This window comes from Ovis canadensis, chromosome 6, assembly GCF_042477335.2.
Source record: "Ovis canadensis isolate MfBH-ARS-UI-01 breed Bighorn chromosome 6, ARS-UI_OviCan_v2, whole genome shotgun sequence".
Lineage (NCBI taxonomy): Eukaryota > Metazoa > Chordata > Mammalia > Artiodactyla > Bovidae > Ovis > Ovis canadensis.
The window spans coordinates 75,539,830-75,561,674 of NC_091250.1; the positions used below are offsets into that span (position 1 = coordinate 75,539,830).

The 21,845-nt window shown below is 36.4% G+C and overlaps 1 protein-coding gene across 11 annotated transcripts in view; it reads left to right on the forward strand.

Annotated features, from left to right (window-relative positions):
* The window catches only part of N4BP2 (NEDD4 binding protein 2), a 104,451-nt gene extending 87,976 nt beyond the window's left edge, over positions 1–16,475 (forward strand). For all 11 annotated transcript variants that reach the window (XM_069593917.1, XM_069593922.1, XM_069593926.1 and 8 more), the window contains 4 exons: positions 1,808–1,996; positions 2,945–3,113; positions 11,292–11,415; positions 13,099–16,475. In XM_069593917.1, the coding sequence (XP_069450018.1) occupies positions 1,808–1,996; positions 2,945–3,113; positions 11,292–11,415; positions 13,099–13,144 (528 nt within the window). In that variant the 3' untranslated portion in view covers positions 13,145–16,475. The remainder of the gene's footprint in view (positions 1–1,807; positions 1,997–2,944; positions 3,114–11,291; positions 11,416–13,098) is intronic.
* The last annotated feature ends 5,370 nt before the right edge of the window (positions 16,476–21,845 follow it).

Below are 21,845 nucleotides of genomic sequence, written 5' to 3' on the forward strand. Positions count from 1 at the left end.
ATCCCAGGACCTCAAAGGACCAGAGATACTAAAAGAGAGTATCATGACCCCGGTAGCATTTTGGTTTCCCAGTTTTGTTCAAGAAACTAACATTTATCTAAAACTGTGTTTTCTTAATACTAGTACCTTTTCCCTTCAGTTGTTAATGAAATTTGCAAGTTTGTTACCTTTGGAAATGGTTTTAATATTACAGTACATCATGCTTTCAAGAGAATGCTGCTGCTGCTGCTGCTAAGTCGCTACAGTCATGCCCGACTCTGTGCGACCCCATAGACGGCAGCCCACCAGGCTCCCCCATCCCTGGGATTCTCCAGGCAAGAACACTGGAGTGGGTTGCCATTTCCTTCTCCAATGCATGAAAGTGAAAAGTGAAAGTGAAGTCGCTCAGTCATGTCCGACTCTTCGAGACCCCATGGACTGCAGCCCACCAGGCTTGTGAATTCTTAGGAAGCATGTTTCACTTGGCCCTAGTTAGTAAAGTTATAGTAAACCATATCACTATGAAAGGGATATAAAAATAAAGTTTGGTTTCATTTTAAAATGAGAGTAGCTCTCATTATATACCTTTTTTTTTTCCTTTCTTTTTTTGGGCCTTGCCACATGGCTTGTGGGATGTTAGTTCCATGAACAGGGATCAAACCCGGGCCTAGGCAGTGAAGGCACAGATTTCTAACTATTGGACAGTCTGGGAATTCCCTGTTTTTTTTTCTTTTTTAAAAATAAGAAATGAAGGGTCTCTTCCCAGAGAACCAAATGTGATTTGCATTTTTTAGTATAAATACCAATAGAGACTTTTAGGGCAAATATTTATATTTGTAATATTAGGCACTATGGCTTTTCAAAGGTCATAAAAAGTGTTTTCTTTTTTTTAATCCCTTCTCTGCAAAATCTTTGGTTTTATCCAGGATACAAGCTATATACTTATAGACTATTTAAACATTAATATGAAATAGTTAAACAGTAGTATGATTATTAGTGAGCATGTCATAAGGATGTAGGGCCTATGAATATTCTTAGGTAAGGGAGAGTCGTGGGTATTGATTGCAAAAATAAAAATATATTTACAGATTTTTGACTCTAGTAATGAGTTAGGAATGTGGTGATACATTTATGTTATTCTTTTTTATTTGGTTTAGTGTTGAGGCTAATTTGCATAATTATTTTCATGATCTTATGTTTTAAATTAGAGTTATTTAGTTTAGTTTCTTTAAGTTTCCATATGGCTAACAGCTACTTGATCATATTTCAGAAAGCTCAAAAAGTCAACACCACCATAGTGGCTAGTTGGTTGAATTGATTGAAATTGCCCTATGAACCTCCTTATGATTTTTAGCTACTATCAGGCATGGTCACTCCACATGCTCTTCTGTTTTCAAAAGAATATTATTGAATTATTTTATTGATTGGTTTTTTAAAAATATAAATTGAAATTTGCCATTACTTCCTTCAGTGATTGGACTGACCCTATGAATGGGTTTGCAAACTAAAATTTGGAAAATATTGCATTAGATAAATGAATGTTATTCTTTGAATATTTTATTTTCTCTCTTTTGGCTTGATTTTTTTATTTCAATAGTTTTAGAGAACTTTTTAACATCTCCTTGGATAAGAGTGGTTACAATGGTATGAAAAAGTTAATGATGGTTGACAAGTGCATGACTTACTAGGAAGACGGTAGGGAAATATTGTCTGTTTTTTTAAGAAGAAAGATAAAAATTAGTAGAGCCCAGTTTTCATGTACAGATTTTGAAGGTAAAGATTGTGTGTTCTTTTCTTTGGGTTGTACTTATTGTGTAACACCTTACAGGCAAAGAAATTGAAAGAAACTGAAGATACACCAAGTGAACCATCTTTCCAGGACTTTGAGTACCCAGAGTATGATGACTACAGGGCAGAGGCTTTCCTGCACCAGCAGAAGAGGATGGAATGCTACAGCAAGGCAAAAGAAGCTTATCGGATGGGGAAGAAAAATGTTGCCACATTTTATGCCCAGCAGGTCAGTTCTTTTTGTCTTTGTCATCTATGATGTCTGAATAATCTTGAAGGAGGTAATACTCGTACTGTGACTAGATGAAGTTATTCTGGGGAATGTAGATTATATTCTATAAGTGATGTAAAGTAGCCTATTCCATAAGAACTGTATGGTCTGAGAATTCCAATAGTCCCTAATCTCTTTTAGGTTGGGTTCTCTCATTGACTACTACTTCTAAACAGTTACAAATTTTATGGAGGAAACACAGAGGAATGTTAGTATTTACCTTCCCAGGTGGGATTACAGAGAAAGTGTGCTTTCTGTCATGCTTGAATTTTTAGTTAGGTATCACTTGTCATAGTCAGGAAAAGAAAGTTACATTAATATCTTTCAGGGAAGTAGAATTTCTGCCTAGGCTCATTTGGCATGCATGTGCTCTGTCACTTGAGTCGTGTCTGATTCATTGTGACCCCATTCGGCATATTATTAAAGGAAACCTGATTGATTGACTTTTTGTTTTCTTGTGGTTCCACGTAGCTTACTTTTTTATGACTGAGCAGAAAAAGTATCAAACTGGTATTACCTAGTGAACAACAATAGCAGACCTTAAGGGATGGCTTCAGGGGTAACTTCAAGTTGTTAAGAGGGTTGAGACTCAGGATTATCAAAAGGTAAACCACTGGATTCCTTCTTGAGATGGATGTTGTTTATTTGTGTCCCTCTTCGATGATTTTTGGATCAGAGAATGTGTTAGAAATGACGATCCAGTAGTTTAAGAACTATGTTATTAGTTCACTGAAATCCACCTAAATTTTTGGTGTGTTTTTGCATATTAGCCTATTGCATTAAAAATTTTAGATTAATTTTTCCTTTTTTTTTTCTTCTTTTTACTGGGGGCACTATTTATTTTCTCATTGCCTACTAAGTAGCAGATATGAAAAGTGATCACTGGTGATATGTTTATATTTAAAGGGTAGTCTCCATGAGCAGAAGATGAAAGAAGCTAATCACCTTGCTGCCGTGGAGATATTTGAGAAAGTCAATGCCTCCCTATTGCCGCAGAATGTTCTAGATCTCCATGGGCTGCATGTGGATGAGGCTATAGAACATTTGACGACAGTTTTACAGCAGAAAACTGAAGGTAGGACTGTAGTTATTACACAATTTCAATAGAAAGTATATCTTTGTTTATATTGATATAACTTGCAAATTCAAGGGAGTCTGAATGTGCAGGCTAAGGATATGTGTGCCACACTGCTGGATGTTTGTATTAGACTTATTCTTCAAGAAAACCTTGGGAAAGAATTCTAACTGCCTTGTCCATTAGCATTTTTATTTTCCTGCTTCAGTCATGTTTGTATTCCTTTGTTATACTGGGCATGTATATATGTCAGACCAACTTTTGGGCCTCAAAGGGAGGGCTTGATGTAATCTGAGAATTCTCTGGACCTTTCAGTAATATTACACATCTTTGTTCATAGACATTTACTAGAGCTATTAGATACTTATTAGATGTCAGTTGCTCAACAGATATTTAATAAAATACAGAAGTAAATAAGGATTTAATAAAATATAGAAGTAAATAGGATTTTTATAGAATTATCATAAATTCAGGATTTCTGAGTGTTTGCATTATAATGGTATGCCCTTCTCCCTTTCTGCTTGTGTTTAGTCTTTGCAGGTCAATAGGAAAGCTGCTGCTTGCCTCTTAAAATCGTATTATGTACTTCATATACATTAAAGTATCTTGTTGGTTTATTATCTTGTTTCCTTTTCATCACCAGATGGTAGCACTTAGGAAAATTCAATCTTTGTAGTACCCAGACTAATAGTAGGGAATCATCTCCTTTTACCACTGCTAGAATATTTTGAATTCTCAACTTGACTTTCTTTTTATCTTCTATTTTATTGTGGAGACATAAAATCCATGCCTCAGCTATTCCCTGTGGTTCCATCATACTGCTCTGTCATTGATAGCTGTATTCCGGTTAATTCGTTTATATATATTTTAGAAAGTTGTATACTATATGTTATATAAGTTTATCAGTTCAACACAGTCGTGTTATTAGTTCAATACTTGATTAAATATAATTGATATAAAAGGTTGAGAATTCATGTTTTTATCATGCAGACCATGTTGAAAAGGTTGCAGAGTAAAATAAGAACACCTCTGTACCCATGTGTATACAGTAACAAGTGGTAACATTTTCCTGTATGTGCTGCTTTATTTTTTTTCTCTTACCTTCCTGGTGGAAATCAACACCCTTCAGTTTGCATTCATCATCAGTCTATTTGTTCCTTTTGTGAGTTTTAAAAAATCAACATATATGGAGTCACACTGTATCATCAGCCAAGTGCCTTATTTTCACCCAATCTAGTTTTCAAGATCTACTCATCTTAATGGATTGTTTTTTTTAAAAATTATAACTGCTGTATAGTATTATGTGACCATGTCATAATGTGCCCATCTCTCTGTTGATGGGCATTTTTATTTTGCATATCAATATATATGTCTACTCTTTTCACTATCTTTTTTCCTTAGCTTTTTATATTGAAAAATTTAAAACACACAGAGAAGTTGAATGAATTGTAGACTGACCAGTCAACATTTGGCCGCATTTTTCTCTCTCTAAAATAGCTTTCTGCTGAACCATTTGAGAATAAGTTTTAAAGATTGTGGTGCTTTGTTTTTGAACACCTCAGCATGTTTATCACTTGAGGACAAATTCATTTTCTGACACAATCACAACACATGATGACTTTTAAGACATTTAACATTGTTAACAAAGTGTTGTCTAATATACAGGCCATACTTAGTGTTTTCTAGTTGTATGGAAAGGTCTTATGTGCCATTTTCTACCCCCAATCCAGGATTCAGTCATGCATCCCATGTTCTAGTTGATGGTCCCAAGTCAGTAGCCTCCTGTGATACAGAGTAGTTCCTTTGTCTAATTTTTGTTTTCCATGTCATTGACATTTTTAAAGATTCCAAGTCAGTCGTTCGGTAAATTGTCGAACAATTTAAATTTGTCTGATTGTTTCTTCATGGCTAGATTCGCTTTAAAATTTTCTTGGTAAAAATGCTGCATAGGTGATGTTAGGTCATCCTTGGTGAACTCATTAGAAGACATATATGGTCAGTTTTCCCTTATTGGTGGTGTTAAGTTTGATTTCTTAGCTGAGATATAGAACTCTATCATATCAGATTTTGCTTTGTAAATATACCTTTTCTCCCTTTGTAGTCAGTTAGCAAATTTTGGTGATTGATTCTTTGTGACTGTGTGAATAACTGTTTTCATACAGCTGTTCTCATTTTGCCTTACGATTTTAGCATCCATTTATGGTCCTTGTCTGAATCAGTTATTTTATTGGTGGTTCCATCAGTTCAGTTCAGTCACTCAGTCGTGTCCAACTCTTTGCGACCCCATGAACCGCAGCACGCCAGGCCTCCCTGTCCATCACCAACTCCCAGAGTCCACCCAAAGCCATGTCCATCAAGTCGGTGATGCCATCCAACCATCTCATCCTATGTCGTCCCCTTCTCCTCCTGCCCTCAATCTTTCCCAGCATGAGGGTCTTTTCAAATGAGTCAGCTATTCGCATCAGGTGGCCAAAGTATTGGAGTTTCAGCTTTAGCATCAGTCCTTCCAATGAACACCCAGGACTGATCTCCTTTGGGATGGACTGGTTGGATCTCCTTGCAGTCCAAGCGACTCTCAAGAGTCTTCTCCAACATCACAGTTCAAAAGCATCAGTTCTTCTCTATAGTCAATTCTTTTTTATAAAGAAGCTCAGCCTTCTTTATAGTCCAACTCTCATATCCATACATGACCACTGGAAAAACCATAGCCTTGGCTAGACGGACCTTTGTTGGCAAAGTAATGTCTCTGCTTTTTAATATGCTGTCAAGGTTGGTCATAACTTTTCTTCTTTTTTTTTTTTCATAACTTTCCTTCTAAGGAGCAAGCGTCTTTTAATTTCATGGCTGCAATCACCATCCGCAGTGATTTTAGAGCCCAGAAAAATAAAGTCAGCCACTGTGTCCACTGTTTCCCCATCTATTTTCTATGAAGTGATGGGACTAGATGCCATGATATTAGTTTTCTGAATGTTGAGCTTTAAGCCAACATTTTCACTCTCCTCTTTCACTTTTATCAAGAGGCTCTTTAGTTCCTCTTCACTTTCTGCCATAAGGGTGGTGTCATCTACATATCTGAGATTATTGATATTTCTCCTGGCAATCTTGATTCCAGCTTGTGCTTCCTCCAGCCCAGCGTTTCTCGTGATGTACTCTGCATATAAGTTAAATGAACAGGGTGACAATATACAACCTTGACATACTCCTTTTCCTATTTGGAACCAGTCTGTTGTTCCATGTCCAGTTCTAGCTGTTGCTTCCTGACCTGCATATAGGTTTCTCAAGAGGCAGATCAGGTGGTCTGGTATTCCCATCTCTCTCAGAATTTTCCACAGTTTATTGTGATCCACACAGTCAAAGGCTTTGGCATAGTCAATAAAGCAGAAGTAGATGTTTTTCTGGAATTTCTCTTGCTTTTTTGATGATCCAGTGGATGTTGGCAATTTGATCTCTGGTTCCTCTGCCTTTTCTAAAACCAGCTTGAATATTTGGAAGTTCATGGTTCACATATTGCTGAAGCCTGACTTGGAGAATTTTGAGCATTACTTTACTAGCGTGTGAGATGAGTGCAATTGTGTGGTAGTTTGGACATTCTTTGTCATTGCCTTTCTTTGGAATTGGAATGAAAACTGACCTTTTCCAGTCTTGTGGCCACTGCTGAGTTTTCCGAATTTGCTGGCATATTGAATGTAGTAGCACTTTCACAGCATCATCTTTCAGGATTTGAAATAGCTCAACTGGAATTCCATCACCTCCACTAGCTTTGTTCGTAGTGATGCTTCCTAAGGCCCACTTGACTTCACATTCTAGGATGTCTGGCTCTAGGTGAATGATCACATCATTGTAATTATCTGTGTCGTGAAGATCCTTTTTGTACAGTTCTTCTGTGTATTCTTGGTGGTTCCATAATGGTGTTTTTATAATTTGTATTCCTTCATACAAGGAAGGAAGGTTTATTAGCAGACATTCTTTGATAGAGTAGAGGATTTTCCTCCCCCACTTGTTTTTTAAATATAATTTTGAAAATCTTAGAGAAAATCTAGAAAACAGCAACGAAGATTAAAAGAGATAAATACATTATTTAATCTAGAGAAAACAAAAATTCCTATATAGAAGTATTATAAGGGAATATTTTGTCTGTAGAGGATGAATACATCATTTACTCAATAAAAACTTGATGATCTTATATATTCTTGACATGAAACATAAAGCAGTGAAAAAGACACACAATTACCGTCTTCATGGAGTTTGCTATCTAGTAGAATAGATGATAGTGAATGACTAGTTACATAATTAGCACTGTGATAAGGTTGCCATGTTTCATTTAGCATAAATCCCCACATCCCTACATAGTTTTTTCTACCCTGTGTCTTTATCCTTGTCTTGTGTTTTGCTGCTCTTCCATTTCTTTATGTTTATCTATGTTACCGCTTGTTGACTTTCAGACTAAATTAGGCTGCCTGTTAAAAACTTCTGCTAGTACTCCTGTGTATCACAGCATTTATAAAAAGCTTCTTATTTAGTTGGCTTTTTGCCTGTGGGCTGTGCTGAGTCTTCATAGGTGCATGCGAGCTTTCTCTAGTTGCGACGAGTCAGGGTTGCTCTTCATTGTTGTGTGCAGGCTTCTCATTGTCTTTGCATTGGCGTGGCTTCTCTTCTGTGGGGCACAGGCTCTAGGTGTGCAGACTTCAGTAGCTGTGATGCACGGGCGTAGTTGCTCCACGGCATGTGGCATCTTTCTTGACTGGGAATCAAACCTAGGCCCCCTGCACTGGCAGGTGGATTCCTAACCACTGAACCACTAGGGAAGCCCCTATAATTGATTATTAAATGCCCATCTTTTTGGCCAATAATTTAATCGGAGATAATTATTGAATCATTATTGTATATTCTGCTTTCCATTCAACACTTTAAAAACCTTTTGAGTAAGTGACTGAATAAAGAGTAGATATTCCTCTCATGTTATAGATAAGGAAACTGATGACTTAGTAAGTTTAATAAAGTGGAAAATAGTAAGTGTTACTAAGGATACAGAGAATTGGAACCCTCATATATTGCTGATGGGAATGTTAAATGGTGCAACCTGTGGAAAAGGTTGACATTCCTTGAAAGGTTAAGCATAGAGTTACCATGTGACCCAGCAGTTCTGGTCCCAGGCTTGTACACAAAAGAATTGAAAACACAATTCATCCACACAGAAACTTATGTATGTTTATAATAGCCCAAAGGTGGAAACAACCCAGATGTCTATCCACTGGTGAATGGAAAAAAATGTGGTATATCGATACTGCTAAGTCACTTCAGTCGTGTCCGACTCTGTGCGACCCCATAGATGGCAGTCCACCAGGCTCCCCCATCCCTGGGATTCTCCAGGCAATAACACTGGAGTGGGTTGCCATTTCCTTCCCCAATGCATGAAAGTGAAGAGTGAAAGTGAAAAGTAAAATTGAAGTCGCTCAGTCATGTCCGACCCTCAGCGACCCCATGGACTGCAGCCTTCCAGGCAAGACTGCTGGAGTGGGGTGCCATTGCTTTCTCCAATATCGATACAGTGGAATATAATTAAGCCATAAAAAGGAATGAAATGCTGACACATGCTGCAACACAGATGAACCTTGTAAGTATTATGCAGTGTGAAAGAAGCCAGACACCAAGGGACGCATATTATATGATTTCCATTTATATAAATTGTCTAGAATAGAATCCATAGAAACAGAAAGTTCATTTTTGTTTTCTTGGACTGGAAAGCCAGGGATGGAGACTGACTGCTAACTGGCACAGAATTTCTTTTTGAGATGATGGAATGTTCTGGAATTAGATCATGTTGATGGTTGCACAACATTGTAATGTACTAAAACACACTGAATTGTACATTTTAACATCGTAAATTTTATGTTAGGTGAATTTTATTTCAGTAGAAAAAATTATGAGAATAAAAGAGTTAAATAACTTGTTTAAGGTTATACTTGGCCAGACCCAAGATACAAACTCTTTCTGGAAGCCAAAGCCCATCTGTGCACGCTACCTGTGGTGACCTGTAATTATGGTTGGTCACCACCAGGTGGTAGTATTTTTTGAACAGAAAAGTGTCCAGGGGAACAATATGTGGCTCTGTCCTGCATTGCTTGTAGTTGTAAAAGATGATGGTCAAAATTAGGGATGAATTATTAAAAAAAGAGATCTGACCCTTTTGTGTCTTCTGATTGAAATATATATATACCACAACTACCCATGAAGCTTTCTGCCCCCAAATAACTAGAAGCAGATAGATCTGACTTTAGATCTGACTACTGCTTTGGTGATGGACAGGGAGGCCTGGCGTGTTGCAGTTCACGGGGTCGCAAAGAGTCGGACACGACTGAGCAACTGAACTGAACTGCTTTGTTCAGATTTGTAGGCAATAGAGGAACATGTTAGATGACACCATGGGGATACGAAATCCAGACTGTAAATATTTAGGATAAACAATCTCATTTTTCCAACAAATTGAAAAACCCCATCACACAGGGGGAAGAAGAACCTTTTATAAGTTAAGAGGTATATCAACCAAATACCCAGGGATCAAATCCTGGTCTCCTGCATTGCAGGCAGATTCTCTACCATCTGAGCCACCAGGGATGCCCTATGAAATATACCAACCAAATACAATATGTGGACATGTTTCAACCCTGATTCAAACAAATCAGTTTTTGAGACTATTGGGGGAAATTTTTAGCCATTTCTAGAAACTTTAAGGAACTGTTTTTAACTTTATAAGATATGATTGACTCTTCCTGGTGGCTCAGACAGTAAAGCGTTGTGGTTATGTTTTTTTAGAGAGTCTTTATCTTTTAAAATATGTACTGAAATATTTATAGTTGAAATGATAAGAAATCTGAGAAATGCTTTAGATGAGTTTAAATAGGAATTATAAATATAAGAGCAACATGTCCACTTTAATTCCAGACTAAATATTGCCTTGGAGATATGAGACTTGAAAACAATGTTTGTGGATCTGCTAGAGTCTTATGGCCGGAGAAGGCGATGGCGCCCCACTCCAGTGCTCCTGCCTGGAAAATCCCAGGGGCAGAGGAGCCTGGTGGGCTGCAGTCCATGGGGTCACTAAGAGTCGGACACGACTGAGCAACTTCACTTTCACTTTTCACTTTCATGCATTGGAGAAGGAAATGGCAGTCCACTACAGTGTTCTTGCCTGGAGAATCCCAGGGATGGGGGAGCCTGGTGGGCTGCCGTCTGTGGGGTTGCAGAGTCAGACACGACTGAAGTGACTTAGCAGCAGCAGCAGCAGAGTTTTATGGCAACTGAATGAACAGAGTATGGAATATTTATGGGTATATGTATTTTATGCTAAAGGTCATAACTTGTGCTATTTGAAACTGAGGAGCAAATATTTACTGAATTGTGAAATCAATTCATATTATAAACAGGTTTTTTGTTGTTGCTATTTTATTGTAGCTGTTACTTTCAGATTTATATACTTTATTTTCACAGGCTCATTTCCAAAGCAGGAGCTATGGTCTTTTAAGAGGCTCAGGTTCATTCTATATTTTAAAATCATCTATTTGAAAGACTTTCTTAAGTTAATAATTGATTATCTTTAACAGTAAGACTGCAGTCCATGCTATAATTAGTGGGTTTGCTAATGGCTATTCCTGAGAGTTATAGCCTATAAAGCAGTTGCCTCATACCCCATCTTACTGACAAGAAAATAGGCACAGATAGGCTAAGAAACTTGTCCATGGTCCCAATACACAGTCAGTGGCAGAGCCGCTTATAATAAAGATCAAAGCTGTCTGGCTTCAGAGTATTTAGTAGAGTTGTTATAAAGATTCTTAGTTAATAAATATAAGCCACTTAAAGTGATGCCTGAATCCATGTGTGTATCATTAATATTATTGTTGTCATCATTATTTCAGAGAGAAATTCTGGTAGCACATGCATGTCTCTCTCCCCACAGGAGAAGTTCCACTCAAGTCTTTAGGTGGATCAATTGCTATGAAGCTTCTATACTTAAAAGTATAGATGAAACATACATTTAAAAACATCAGTGTAGGACTTTTTGAAGTAATAAATCTTTAAATCCTCATGAAAACAATTTCATATGTGTTTGAGTAAAGGTTTGTTTTCCGTTGCGAATGTAAGATAGATAAATTTTAACTGTTCCAATTTCTGTTGTAACAGAATTTAAGCAGAATGGTGGTAAGCCCTATCTCTCTGTGATAACGGGGAGAGGAAACCACAGCCAGGGAGGAGTCGCGCGCATCAAACCAGCCGTCATTAAATACCTCACAAGCCATAACTTTAGGTGAGTATAGATTTCTGTTATCGATAATGGCAGTTGCCCATATGCAGATAGTATACACTAATAATATGCTCAGAACAATTTGTTAAGATAGTTTACTAAATTTAACCATCTGATTTTAGCCACAAATTCATGATTAAATTATGATATGTAACATCCCTCCTGGATTTATGATGTCTAGTAAACTAGAATGGAGAAGGCAATGGCACTCCACTCCAGTACTCTTGCCTGGAAAATCCTGTGGACGGAGGAGCCTGGTAGGCTGCAGTCCATGAGGTCACTAAGAGTTGGACACTACTGAGTGACTTCACTTTCACTTTTCACTTTCATGCATTGGAGAAGGAAATGGCAACCCACTCCAGGTTCTTGCCTGGAGAATCCCAGGGACAGAGGAGCCTGGTAGGAGGCCGTCTATGGGGTCGCACAGAGTCAGACACGACTGAAGTGACTTAGCAGCAGCAGCAGCAGCAGCAGCAGCAGCAGCAGCAGTAAACCAGAAATGAAAGAAAAATTGTTTGTTGTTGAAGTAATCATTTGAAAAAAACTATGTCTATCATAGATTTAAAATTTAAAAGAAAATAAATATATTCTTTTTTTATGTTATTCAAGATAGTTAAATTATACATATCATCAGTTTAGTTCAGTTCAGTCGCTTAGTTGTGTCGGAGTCTTTGCGACCCCATGGACTGCAGTACACCAGGCCTCCCTGTCCATCACCAACTCCCGGAGTTTACTCAAACTCATGTCCATTGAGTCGGTGATGCCATCCAACCATCTCACCCTCTGTCATCGCCTTTTCCTCCCACCCTAAGGTTATTGTTTAATTCTTTTGAAAAGAAGTACATGTTTGTGGATTTTGGAAGAATTTGGAGCTCCTGCTAAAATTTGGTTATAATTTGTATGTATTTAAACTTTAGTGGAAATCTCTAGTCACTTATGAATTTATACATCTTCATAAATTAAGTGCCACTATTAGTCTTAGCTGGCAAATATGAAATATCCTTTTTCATTAAGTGATTATTATTCAGTAACACCAATGGCAAGAAAAGTTCAAGAAGAAAGATTTTGTTGATGGATAGCTTCCCTGAGGAATCCCAGTACCCTCTTCCCTTACTTCTAGTTTCAGTTATTACAGCCTGTTTTGTTTATGTCATGTGATAAAATGTTGGCTATGTTATAGAAAGTGGTCGCATTAATTCTGAGCATGAAAACAGCTGACATTTTAGGGTTACTTTTACAAAAGAAATAGGCTAGAACATTATCATATTGGAATTAATCGTCTATTTTAGAGACTGATGGTGTTTCTTTAAATTAAATTTTCACACTGAGGGAGTTTCATGTTCTGATAAATCAGACTTACCTATGGAAATTTCTTCTTGGTAGTTTATAACGCAGAGAGAGAATGTAATTCAGACATCATCATATCCTTCATACAGCTTACTGTTATTCATTAACATCAAAATCAGGCTTGAGAATTTTTAAAAATCTTAAATTGTAATAACTGCTGTTAGCAGTAGTCCCCAGCCTTAGTCATGTATTATTTTGACAGTAGATTAAAAAGAACACAAGATATTAGTCCTTTGATAGTGAATATTATGTTTAGCATAGGCACTTAGAATTGGTTACAAGATATAGTTCTTAATCAATTTGAAATTTTTATCTTTAACTCTTTTTTCATTTTTGCAGATTCTCTGAAATTAAACCAGGGTGCTTGAAAGTCATGCTAAAGTAAAATAAACATCCTTGACTAAAAAGTGTGAAGGTTTGTAGCTTAAAATTAGTTTTATTTGCAGTGATTTAGTCAATTTTACGTAAATGTATGTTTTACTAGTAGTGATGTCCAGTTATAAACAGAAAAACATGATGTTTTTCAAAATTATAGAGAAGTTTAATTTTTACTGAATCAAATGCCAAATATGTTATCTATTAAAGATATTAAAGAGAATTTTTATTGATTACCAGATGTCTAAGAAAATTATCAGCTGTGATTTTAGAGATTGAAATGCTCTGATACTTTCTCAGACAGAAAATGTTACCTTTATATTAATTGTTGTTTGACGTTTCGTAAAGTCTTAAAGGCTTCAATGAGAGGTATTTAAAGTGCTTTGAGATCTAGTAGTAGTAGTACAGAAAGAAAGGAGATCTAACAGAAACCTTTCAGTGCTTCTTGATTTCAAAACAACACGAAAAATCATTTTGCCACACTCTACAGGTTGTGGTCACTTACTTTTGTTCCTTCTTTCTGGGTGTGTACATTTCCTAGAAGTGAAGTTGGGGTCTGAGATTATGTTACAGTTTTATACCTTCCATAGGCAGACAAGTTTTCAAAGAAGGAGTGCTGCTGTCTTCTAGAACTGCTCCGAGTCTTATAGCACTGCCTGTGTAAATGATATTTATTGAAGACAGTACTAAAGAGCTATATTTTGTATTTGAGGCATGTAATTTCTAAACTAGAGTAGGTCAAAATCCTATTAACTTAAAACAGATATAGAAAACATTTTTGATACAATCATAAAAGAAATTCTTACAATTTAAAAGTTTTTTACCTTTATTTTTAAAAAGAACCAACTTTCTGAAAGGAAACTTTCACTGATATCTTTTTTCTTGGTCAGCTTAAAAAGCCCTGTTGGTATACTTTTCGGTTATAACTTCCTTTACACAAGTTTAGTGCGATAAAGTATAATTTTCCAATATGAGACGCTGGCTTAAATAAATCTGACTTTGGATATGAAGGGTATTTTCAACATACATAGTTTTAGCAAACAACTGTATTGATTTTTGATAAGCTTAAAAATTATTTGGACTAGGTGATAGGATTTAGGATTGCGCTATTCCTGAAAGATTTCCCAGAAGAACAGACATTTTAATGAAAATAAAATTTAGAAACATGTTTTTATATATCATGAAAGCATGCTTGTAAAAGAAGAGCCATATCATTGAATTTATTTCCATAAAAATATATGTTTGTTACTTAGAAATAGTAACTGGTGTTGAAGTATTATTCACATTGTTTGTGGTAATTTGTTAAAAAAAAATGCCAACAGTTTGGCATATGTTTTTTGTGAGGTCTAGAAGAGTTGTATACATTAAAAATAAAACAATTCCTTTCAACAACTCTACTTATAAAACTACAACTGTTAATGAAATAAAACCTTTCTGTGTATAAATTGATATGATTTAAGAAATGTGTATAACAGTACTAAAACCTAGGATTATTCGAGTGTGTGCAGCTGCATACTCATTTTCTGTGTTTTTATATTTCCTCATCCCAGTTTAAAAAAAGACATCGCTTTTGAGTGCTTCAACTAGACTTTACTTCAATATTAGTTATTATAATTATTAATATGGGAGCAGTCAAAAAGAACAAGAGGTGAGGTATTTTGTGGGCAGAAATCAAATGAAAGAACCTATGTTTTGAACTGTACCAACTCTAATTTTATGCTTTATTTTGGTAAATCTAGGGCATTTCTTCTTAATCATCATTCATAAATATATGGAGACATTTTGAACATTATAAATGTTTTTGTAAAGTTGTTTAGTACCAGACTGGCTTCTATCCCACTATCTAGCATAGTTTAAGCAACATGTAATTTTGAAAGAAATTTTTATAATGGCTCTTTTCTTGTTTTGCCTGTTTCTAAATCCTGTATGCCAAAGGTAAACAGAGTTTGAGGATTATCAAATTTTTCTCTTTTACTCATTTCTAAATCCTGTGTGTCAAAACTAAAGATAATGTGGGACTTATCAGACTTTTTGTGTATGTTTTGGTATATTTGTGCTAATATATGACTTACTAGAATGGCTTTTTGCAAAGTTATTAATATTTTAAAAGTACAACAGGTCTGTAATTTTGGAAGATTTTAATAACAATTATATTCTTTCAATAGTCTCTTACCAGTGTCTCCCAGGGGAAGATGAGCACTAATATGGAAACCACAGGGAAAGTGGGGTTGGACAGAGGGAACTTTTAACAGTATTTTCAGTCTGTTCATTTCCTTCCTTAAACATGAGAAATGGAAGTATTTTGTCTTACATTTATTGGCTGTTCATGTATCTCTATATTATTTCAAGTTGAGGTTTCTTCAGTGTATTAGTGTTTCAGTACTGCCTGCAATTCTAAGGCCTTCAAATGTGGGACATACTGTATAGTAGAAACCCCGACTTAACACTTTAAAGTGTCTGGTGTATTATAACACATTTTGGAGAGAAAGCTAAATAATTCTGTTGGATTGTTTCCAATCCTTTATTTTGTCCTTTTAAAATTGAAGTGTTTCGTATGCTTAGAAAAAAAGACATGTATAATAGCAAGATTGGTTGTTTCTGAGCTGGAAATTGGAAACTTTGAAACTCAGGAAATTGCTCTGACAATGTTTTAACTGCTCTCAATTTAAGAAAATGACAAAATGTATAAAAAAGACACAAAAATAATGTGTGCTGTTTTTTCCAATTGCTTTTTCATTGTGCAGTTGAGGTGAAGTTTGATAATTTTTCTGTGTTGTGGTTAAATATTGCTTATTTTTATTTACATGGTAAAGAAAACAGATTTAAATGTTTTGTGTGGCCAAAAAACCTTGTCATTTAAAACGTAAAGTAAGTTTAGGTAGAATGTATGTAAATGGTGCTTATTTTTAATGTAATTCATGTTTATAGTGTTACTTAATGTCTCTTTGCAAAATTTATTAGAGAAATAAGGCTAGAATACATCTACATTCTGAAGAGCTTTTTATAACTTCACATTATATGATGACAAATTTTATTGTTTTCCTTAAAGTTGAGAAAATGACTTTAATGGTCCAAATGATGAACCCATTTATTAACATATGATTGAGAATTAACCATGAGATTTCTCATTAAAATATAATATTGCAACTGTCAGTCGGAGAATATAAGATCTTCAAACAGTCTATTAGAAACAAAATCCTTTTATTTGTACTATAAAGAAAATGTAATTTTGCTGTTAACTGTACTTTTTTATTGAAACTGTTTTATAACTTTGCTTTTAAAATTTCTTATGAAACCATTTGCAAATTACATACTTAATTTAATAAAACACTTTAACCACTGCTCAGTGTGAGGATATCCTTCATTTGGTGTGGTGGGGTTAGTGGTTTAAATATTAAAGTACATTTTTATGTGTAACTTAATATTTAATATTTCACATGGTCACAATCTCCGCTTCCCTCCTCCTCCCCTCCATTCAAGCAGTTAGGCCTTTCTTCCATTACTTCAGGGGAAGGATTTGATCAGCAGAAAGGAAAACCAAAGGAGTGTTCCTAACTTTCATTTGCAAAAGCATACAGGCTTAGGGACCAGTAAAGACCAGTGGGACAGACAAAAGGATCAGACAGAGGACTTCTGTCACTCCACTCCACCCCCATCCTCGACATGAAGAAGTTTCCTCCAGGATGACACCACACCACCCTTATGGTAGAAAGAGAAGAAGAACTAAAGAGCCTCTTGATGAAGGTGAAAGAGGAGAATGAAAACGCTGGCTTAAAACTCCACATTCAAAAAACTAAGATCATGGCATCCTATCCTATCACTTCATGGCAAATAGATGGGGAAACAGTGGCATTATTCTTTTGGGCTCCAAAATCACTGCAGATGGTGACTGCAGCCATGAAATTAAAAGATGCTTGCTTCTTGGAAGAAAAGCTATGACCAAGCTAGACAGCGTATTTAAAAGCAGAGACTTTACTTTGCCAACAAAGGTCCATCTTGTCAAAGCTATGGTTTTTCCAGTAGTCATGTATGGATGTGAGAGTTGGACTATAAAGAAAGCTGAGCACCAAAGAATTGATGCTTTTGAACTGTGTTGTTGGAGAAGTCTCTTGAGAGTCCCTTGGACTGCAAGGTGATCCAACCAGCCCATTCTGAAGAAAATCAGTTCTGAATATTCATTGGAAGGACTGATGCTGAAGCTGAAACTCCAATACTTTGGCCACATGATGCAAAGAACTGACTCATTGGAATAGACCCTGATGCTGGGAAAGATTGAGGGCAGGAGGAGAAAGGGATGGCAGAGGATGAGATGGTTGGATGGCATCACCAACTTGATTGACATGAGTTTGAGCAAGCTCTGGGAGTTGGTGATAGATAGGGAAGCCTGGTATGCTGCAGTCTATGGGGTCACAAAGAGTTGCACACGACTGAACTGAACTGAACTTGTAATTTAAAGGGAAAAGTGTCAAAATTTTTTTATTTTTATACCACAAGTTTTTTTCTAATTTAAACTATTTTGCTGTTGCGAAAAAGGACTTCCCTGTAGCTCAAATGGTAAAGAATCTGCCTGCAGTGCAGGAGACCCAGGTTCTATCCCTGGGTTGGGAAGATTCTCTGGAGAAGGGAATGGCAACCCACTCCAGTATTCTTGCCTGGGGAATCCCATGGACAGAGGAGCCTGGTGGGCTACAGTCCATGGGGTCACACAGAGTTGGACACCACTGAGCAACTAACTACTACTACTGTAGCAAACAGGGGTCTGCTTTTGAACCAGATAAATGGATTAGCTAGGTTTATGTTTTTGTACCATTATGTCTTTTGACTGATGTCACAATTAAGAATTGTGTCTCTAAAGGATTCAAGTAATAATTCAATTAATATTAAAGTCTTTTGAAATTTATTAAACTCAAAACAATAATTTATGCATTTAGCAAGGAGTTAAAAATATTGATTCAATAAGTATTTATTGGACATACAAAGTGAGCAAGAAAGAGCTTCTAGAGCTCTATAGGTATTTTGTCAACTATTTTGTGTATGGTAATTTATATGGTGGGACACTTTTCAAATACATTATATTTTAAGACTCAAGGGAATTTTATTACATAGGTGTCCTACAAAAGCTTAGATAGACTTGCCTAGTTAGTGGCAGAGGTAAGACTTCAACCTGGATTCTCTGACTCCTAGTACAGAGCAACTGTGTCTGTCTTAAGAGTAAGAATAATTGCTGAAAAAGAGATAATATCCTGTTATCCCCAACTGAGAGACATGTGGCTCCACAGTGTATGTCTGTGAAAGTCTGTCATTTATAAATCTGCCTTCCTCCTTTATCTAGGAGGATAAATAAAGCTGCTATTATGGGTTTTTCCAATGGCAAAGATAAAGTTGATTTTAAAATTTCAGAAATATAAAGAGAGTCCAGGACTGATGGGCATGCTCGTTTCCATGAAGTTTTTGAGGATCTAGGATCCTTTTAGCTCATCACTGTAGCCGATCCAAGGAGGGCTCTCGTTTCCCTGAAGCAGTGTGGGTGGCTACAGCTCTAATCATCTCATCTATATTCTCTTGGACGAAAGACAAGAAGGGAGCAGTAGGCAAATGCCAGTGGTGTTTTGCATAAGAATTGTGGAAGCTGCCATAGGACACTTTCACTTACGTCTTACACTGGCCAGAACTGAGTTGCATGGGCATATCTAGCTGCAGAAGAGGCTGGGAAGCTGTCTTTGTTTCATGCTACCATATGTTCTGCTAAAATTTGGGCATTCTCTTGGAGGAAGAAAAATATATTAAGGGAATGAAGTGTAATCTATGCCACATTATTTTTGATTATTGAATGCAAATAATATGAAAATTAGTTCTTATAAATTTTTTTCAACAAGTCTTTGTTGATTACTATGTGCTAGGAATAACAGGCTCACAGTTGTATGTATTTTAACTTAAATACTCATAGTAACCAATATTGCTGATGGAATGGGTTTTCAGTTGATAACTGCTAATGCAATCACTTTTGATCTAATAACTCAATTGTGGCAACTAGATTAAGTGTGTAAGTTATTTCTAGTGATACTGTTTAGTTAATATATTTGTATAGTGACATTTGTGTTTTCTTAAACATTCTGTAATTCATCCACGTATACAAGCTCAGTACTTGGTACAAGTGATGTAAAGCCAAGTAAACGAGTGTGTGTGTACGTGCTTAGTCACTTCAGTCATGTCCAACTCTTTGCGACCCTATGGACTGTAGTTTGCCAGGCTCCTCTGTCCATGGCATTCTTCAGGCAAGAATACTACAGTAGGTTGCCATGCCCTCCTCCAGGGGATCTTCCCAACCCAGAGATTGAACCCGCATCTCTTAGAGGTCTCCTGCATTAACAGACGGGTTCATTACCACTAGTTCCACCTGGGAAGCCCAAACTAGGGTAGAGGATATAAATATGTAAATGTCCTGAGAATTAGAAGCTGTGTATAAAAAATCGTGAAAGCGTAGAGGGGAAATACATCATTCTTTTTGGAGGTGGTAAACTTGAACTTTATTCTCTTGATTTTTTTTTTTAAATGATTGTGTAGGAAAAAGGTTAAACACTGCAAATTCATGACTCTTCTCCATGTATAACCATACGGTTACACCATTCATAGGTTCTGGAGCACTTCTCTGGGTAATCTTGATTTAAATTTAATTATGTGACTGGTGTTAAGATAGGAGTTCAATTTCATTGTTTTGCAAGTGAATATCCAGTTTTTCCAGCACCATTTATTGAAGAGAGTGTCCCTTTCCCCTTGCCTATTCTTGTCAGGTATCATTGGGTTTATTTTTGGGCTCTCTGTTCAGTTCTGTTGGTCTGTGTCTGTTCTGATGATTACTATTGCTTTGTTATTGTTTTAAATCAGGAAGTGTGATGTCTCCAGCTTTGTTCTTTCTTAAGATAACTTTGGCTCTTCAAGATCTTTTGTGGTTCCATACAAATTTTAGGATTGTTCTGTTTCTATGAAAAATTCCACTGAAATTTTGATGGGGGTTACATTGAATCTACATTGATTCATCCCTGTAGCTCAGACGGTAAAGAATCTGCCTGCAATGTGGGAGACCTGGGTTCGATCCCTGGATTGGGAAGATCCCCTGGAGAAGGGAATGGCAACCCACTCCAGTATTCTTGCCTGGAGAATCCCATGGACAGAGAAGCCTGGTGGGCTACAATCCATGGGATAGAAGAGATTCGGACATGACTGGGTGACTGACGCTTACTTCCTTACATTGAATCTATAGATAATTTTGGATAATATGGACATTTTAATGTTAACTCTTCTGATCCATGAGCATGAGATAATCTCTCCACTTGTATCTTCAGTTTCTTTCATCAGCCTCATACAGTTTTCATTGTACATACCTTTCACTTCCTTGATTAAATTTATTCTTAGGTATTTATTGTTTCTGATGCTATTGTAAATGGATTTTTGTTTCTGTGTTCTCTTTGGTTGCACCGGGTCTTCATTGCTCTGTACGGGCTTTTTCTAGTTGTGTGTGACAAGTGGGGGCCACTCTTCATTGTGGTGTGTGGTCTTCTCATTTTGGTGACCTCTCTTCTTGCAGAGCACAGGCTCTAGGCCCATGGGCTTTAGTAGTTGCAGCACATAGGCTCAGTAGTTGCTGCTCATGAGCTCAGAAGCTGTGTGGCCCAGGGCTTAGTTGCTTCGCATCATGTGGAATCTTCGCAGACCAGGAATTGAACCCATGTCCCATGCATTGGCAGGCAGATTCCTGTCTACTGTGCCACCAGAGAGGTCTGTAAAAGGGGTTGTTTTATTTTTTGGTGAGATAGTTCATTGTTAGTATAGAGAAACACAGCTGCTTTTTGTATGTTGATATTGTATCCTACAACTTTGCTGAATTTGTTTATTAGTTCTAACAGTTTTTGTTGGAGTCTTTAGAATTTTCAATATGTAAGATGATATCATCTGCAAACAGACAATTTAACTTCTTTCTGATTTGGTTGCCTTTTATTTCTTTTTCTTGCATACTTGCTCTGGCTAAGACTTTAGTTACTGTGTTGAGTAGGAGTGGTGAGAGTAGGCAGTGTTGTCTTATTCTTTTTTTCTTTATTTTTTGCCACATATGTTTGACTTGTAGGATCTTAGTTCTGTGACTGCTGATTGAACTCCAGCCTTTGGCAGTGTGAGATTTTACCATCGAGCATGACATTAGCTGTTGCTCTGTCATATATGGCAAGAGTGATGACTAGTAGAGACAAGAGAGCAGAAACAGATGTGTACAAACTATCTTTGTTGTAAAAAATTGATTAAAACATAATCGTAAAAATCATAAAAGACCATAAAACACGGTCCTGTGTTCTTAAGGACCATATATGCAGAAATTTTAACAAAATGTTAGAAAAATAAATCCAGTGGTTGGTATATAAAAAGGTTAATATATCACAACTAAGTGAATTTTTCAGGAATACAAGGATATAATTTATCACATTAACAGAAGGGAGAGAAAAAAAGGAAAAATTTTATGATTAATTTCCTAGATATAGAAATGAGATGTGATAAAATTCAATACTTATCATGGTAAATATTTCAGATAATTAAGAATAGGGAAGAATTACTTAGTCTGATAAAGAGTATTATGTTAAAAGCACAAATATACTTAAATGTAAAATACTATAATCTTGCCTTCTGAGATTGGGAAACTGTATCTATATGAGTTAAAATAAAAC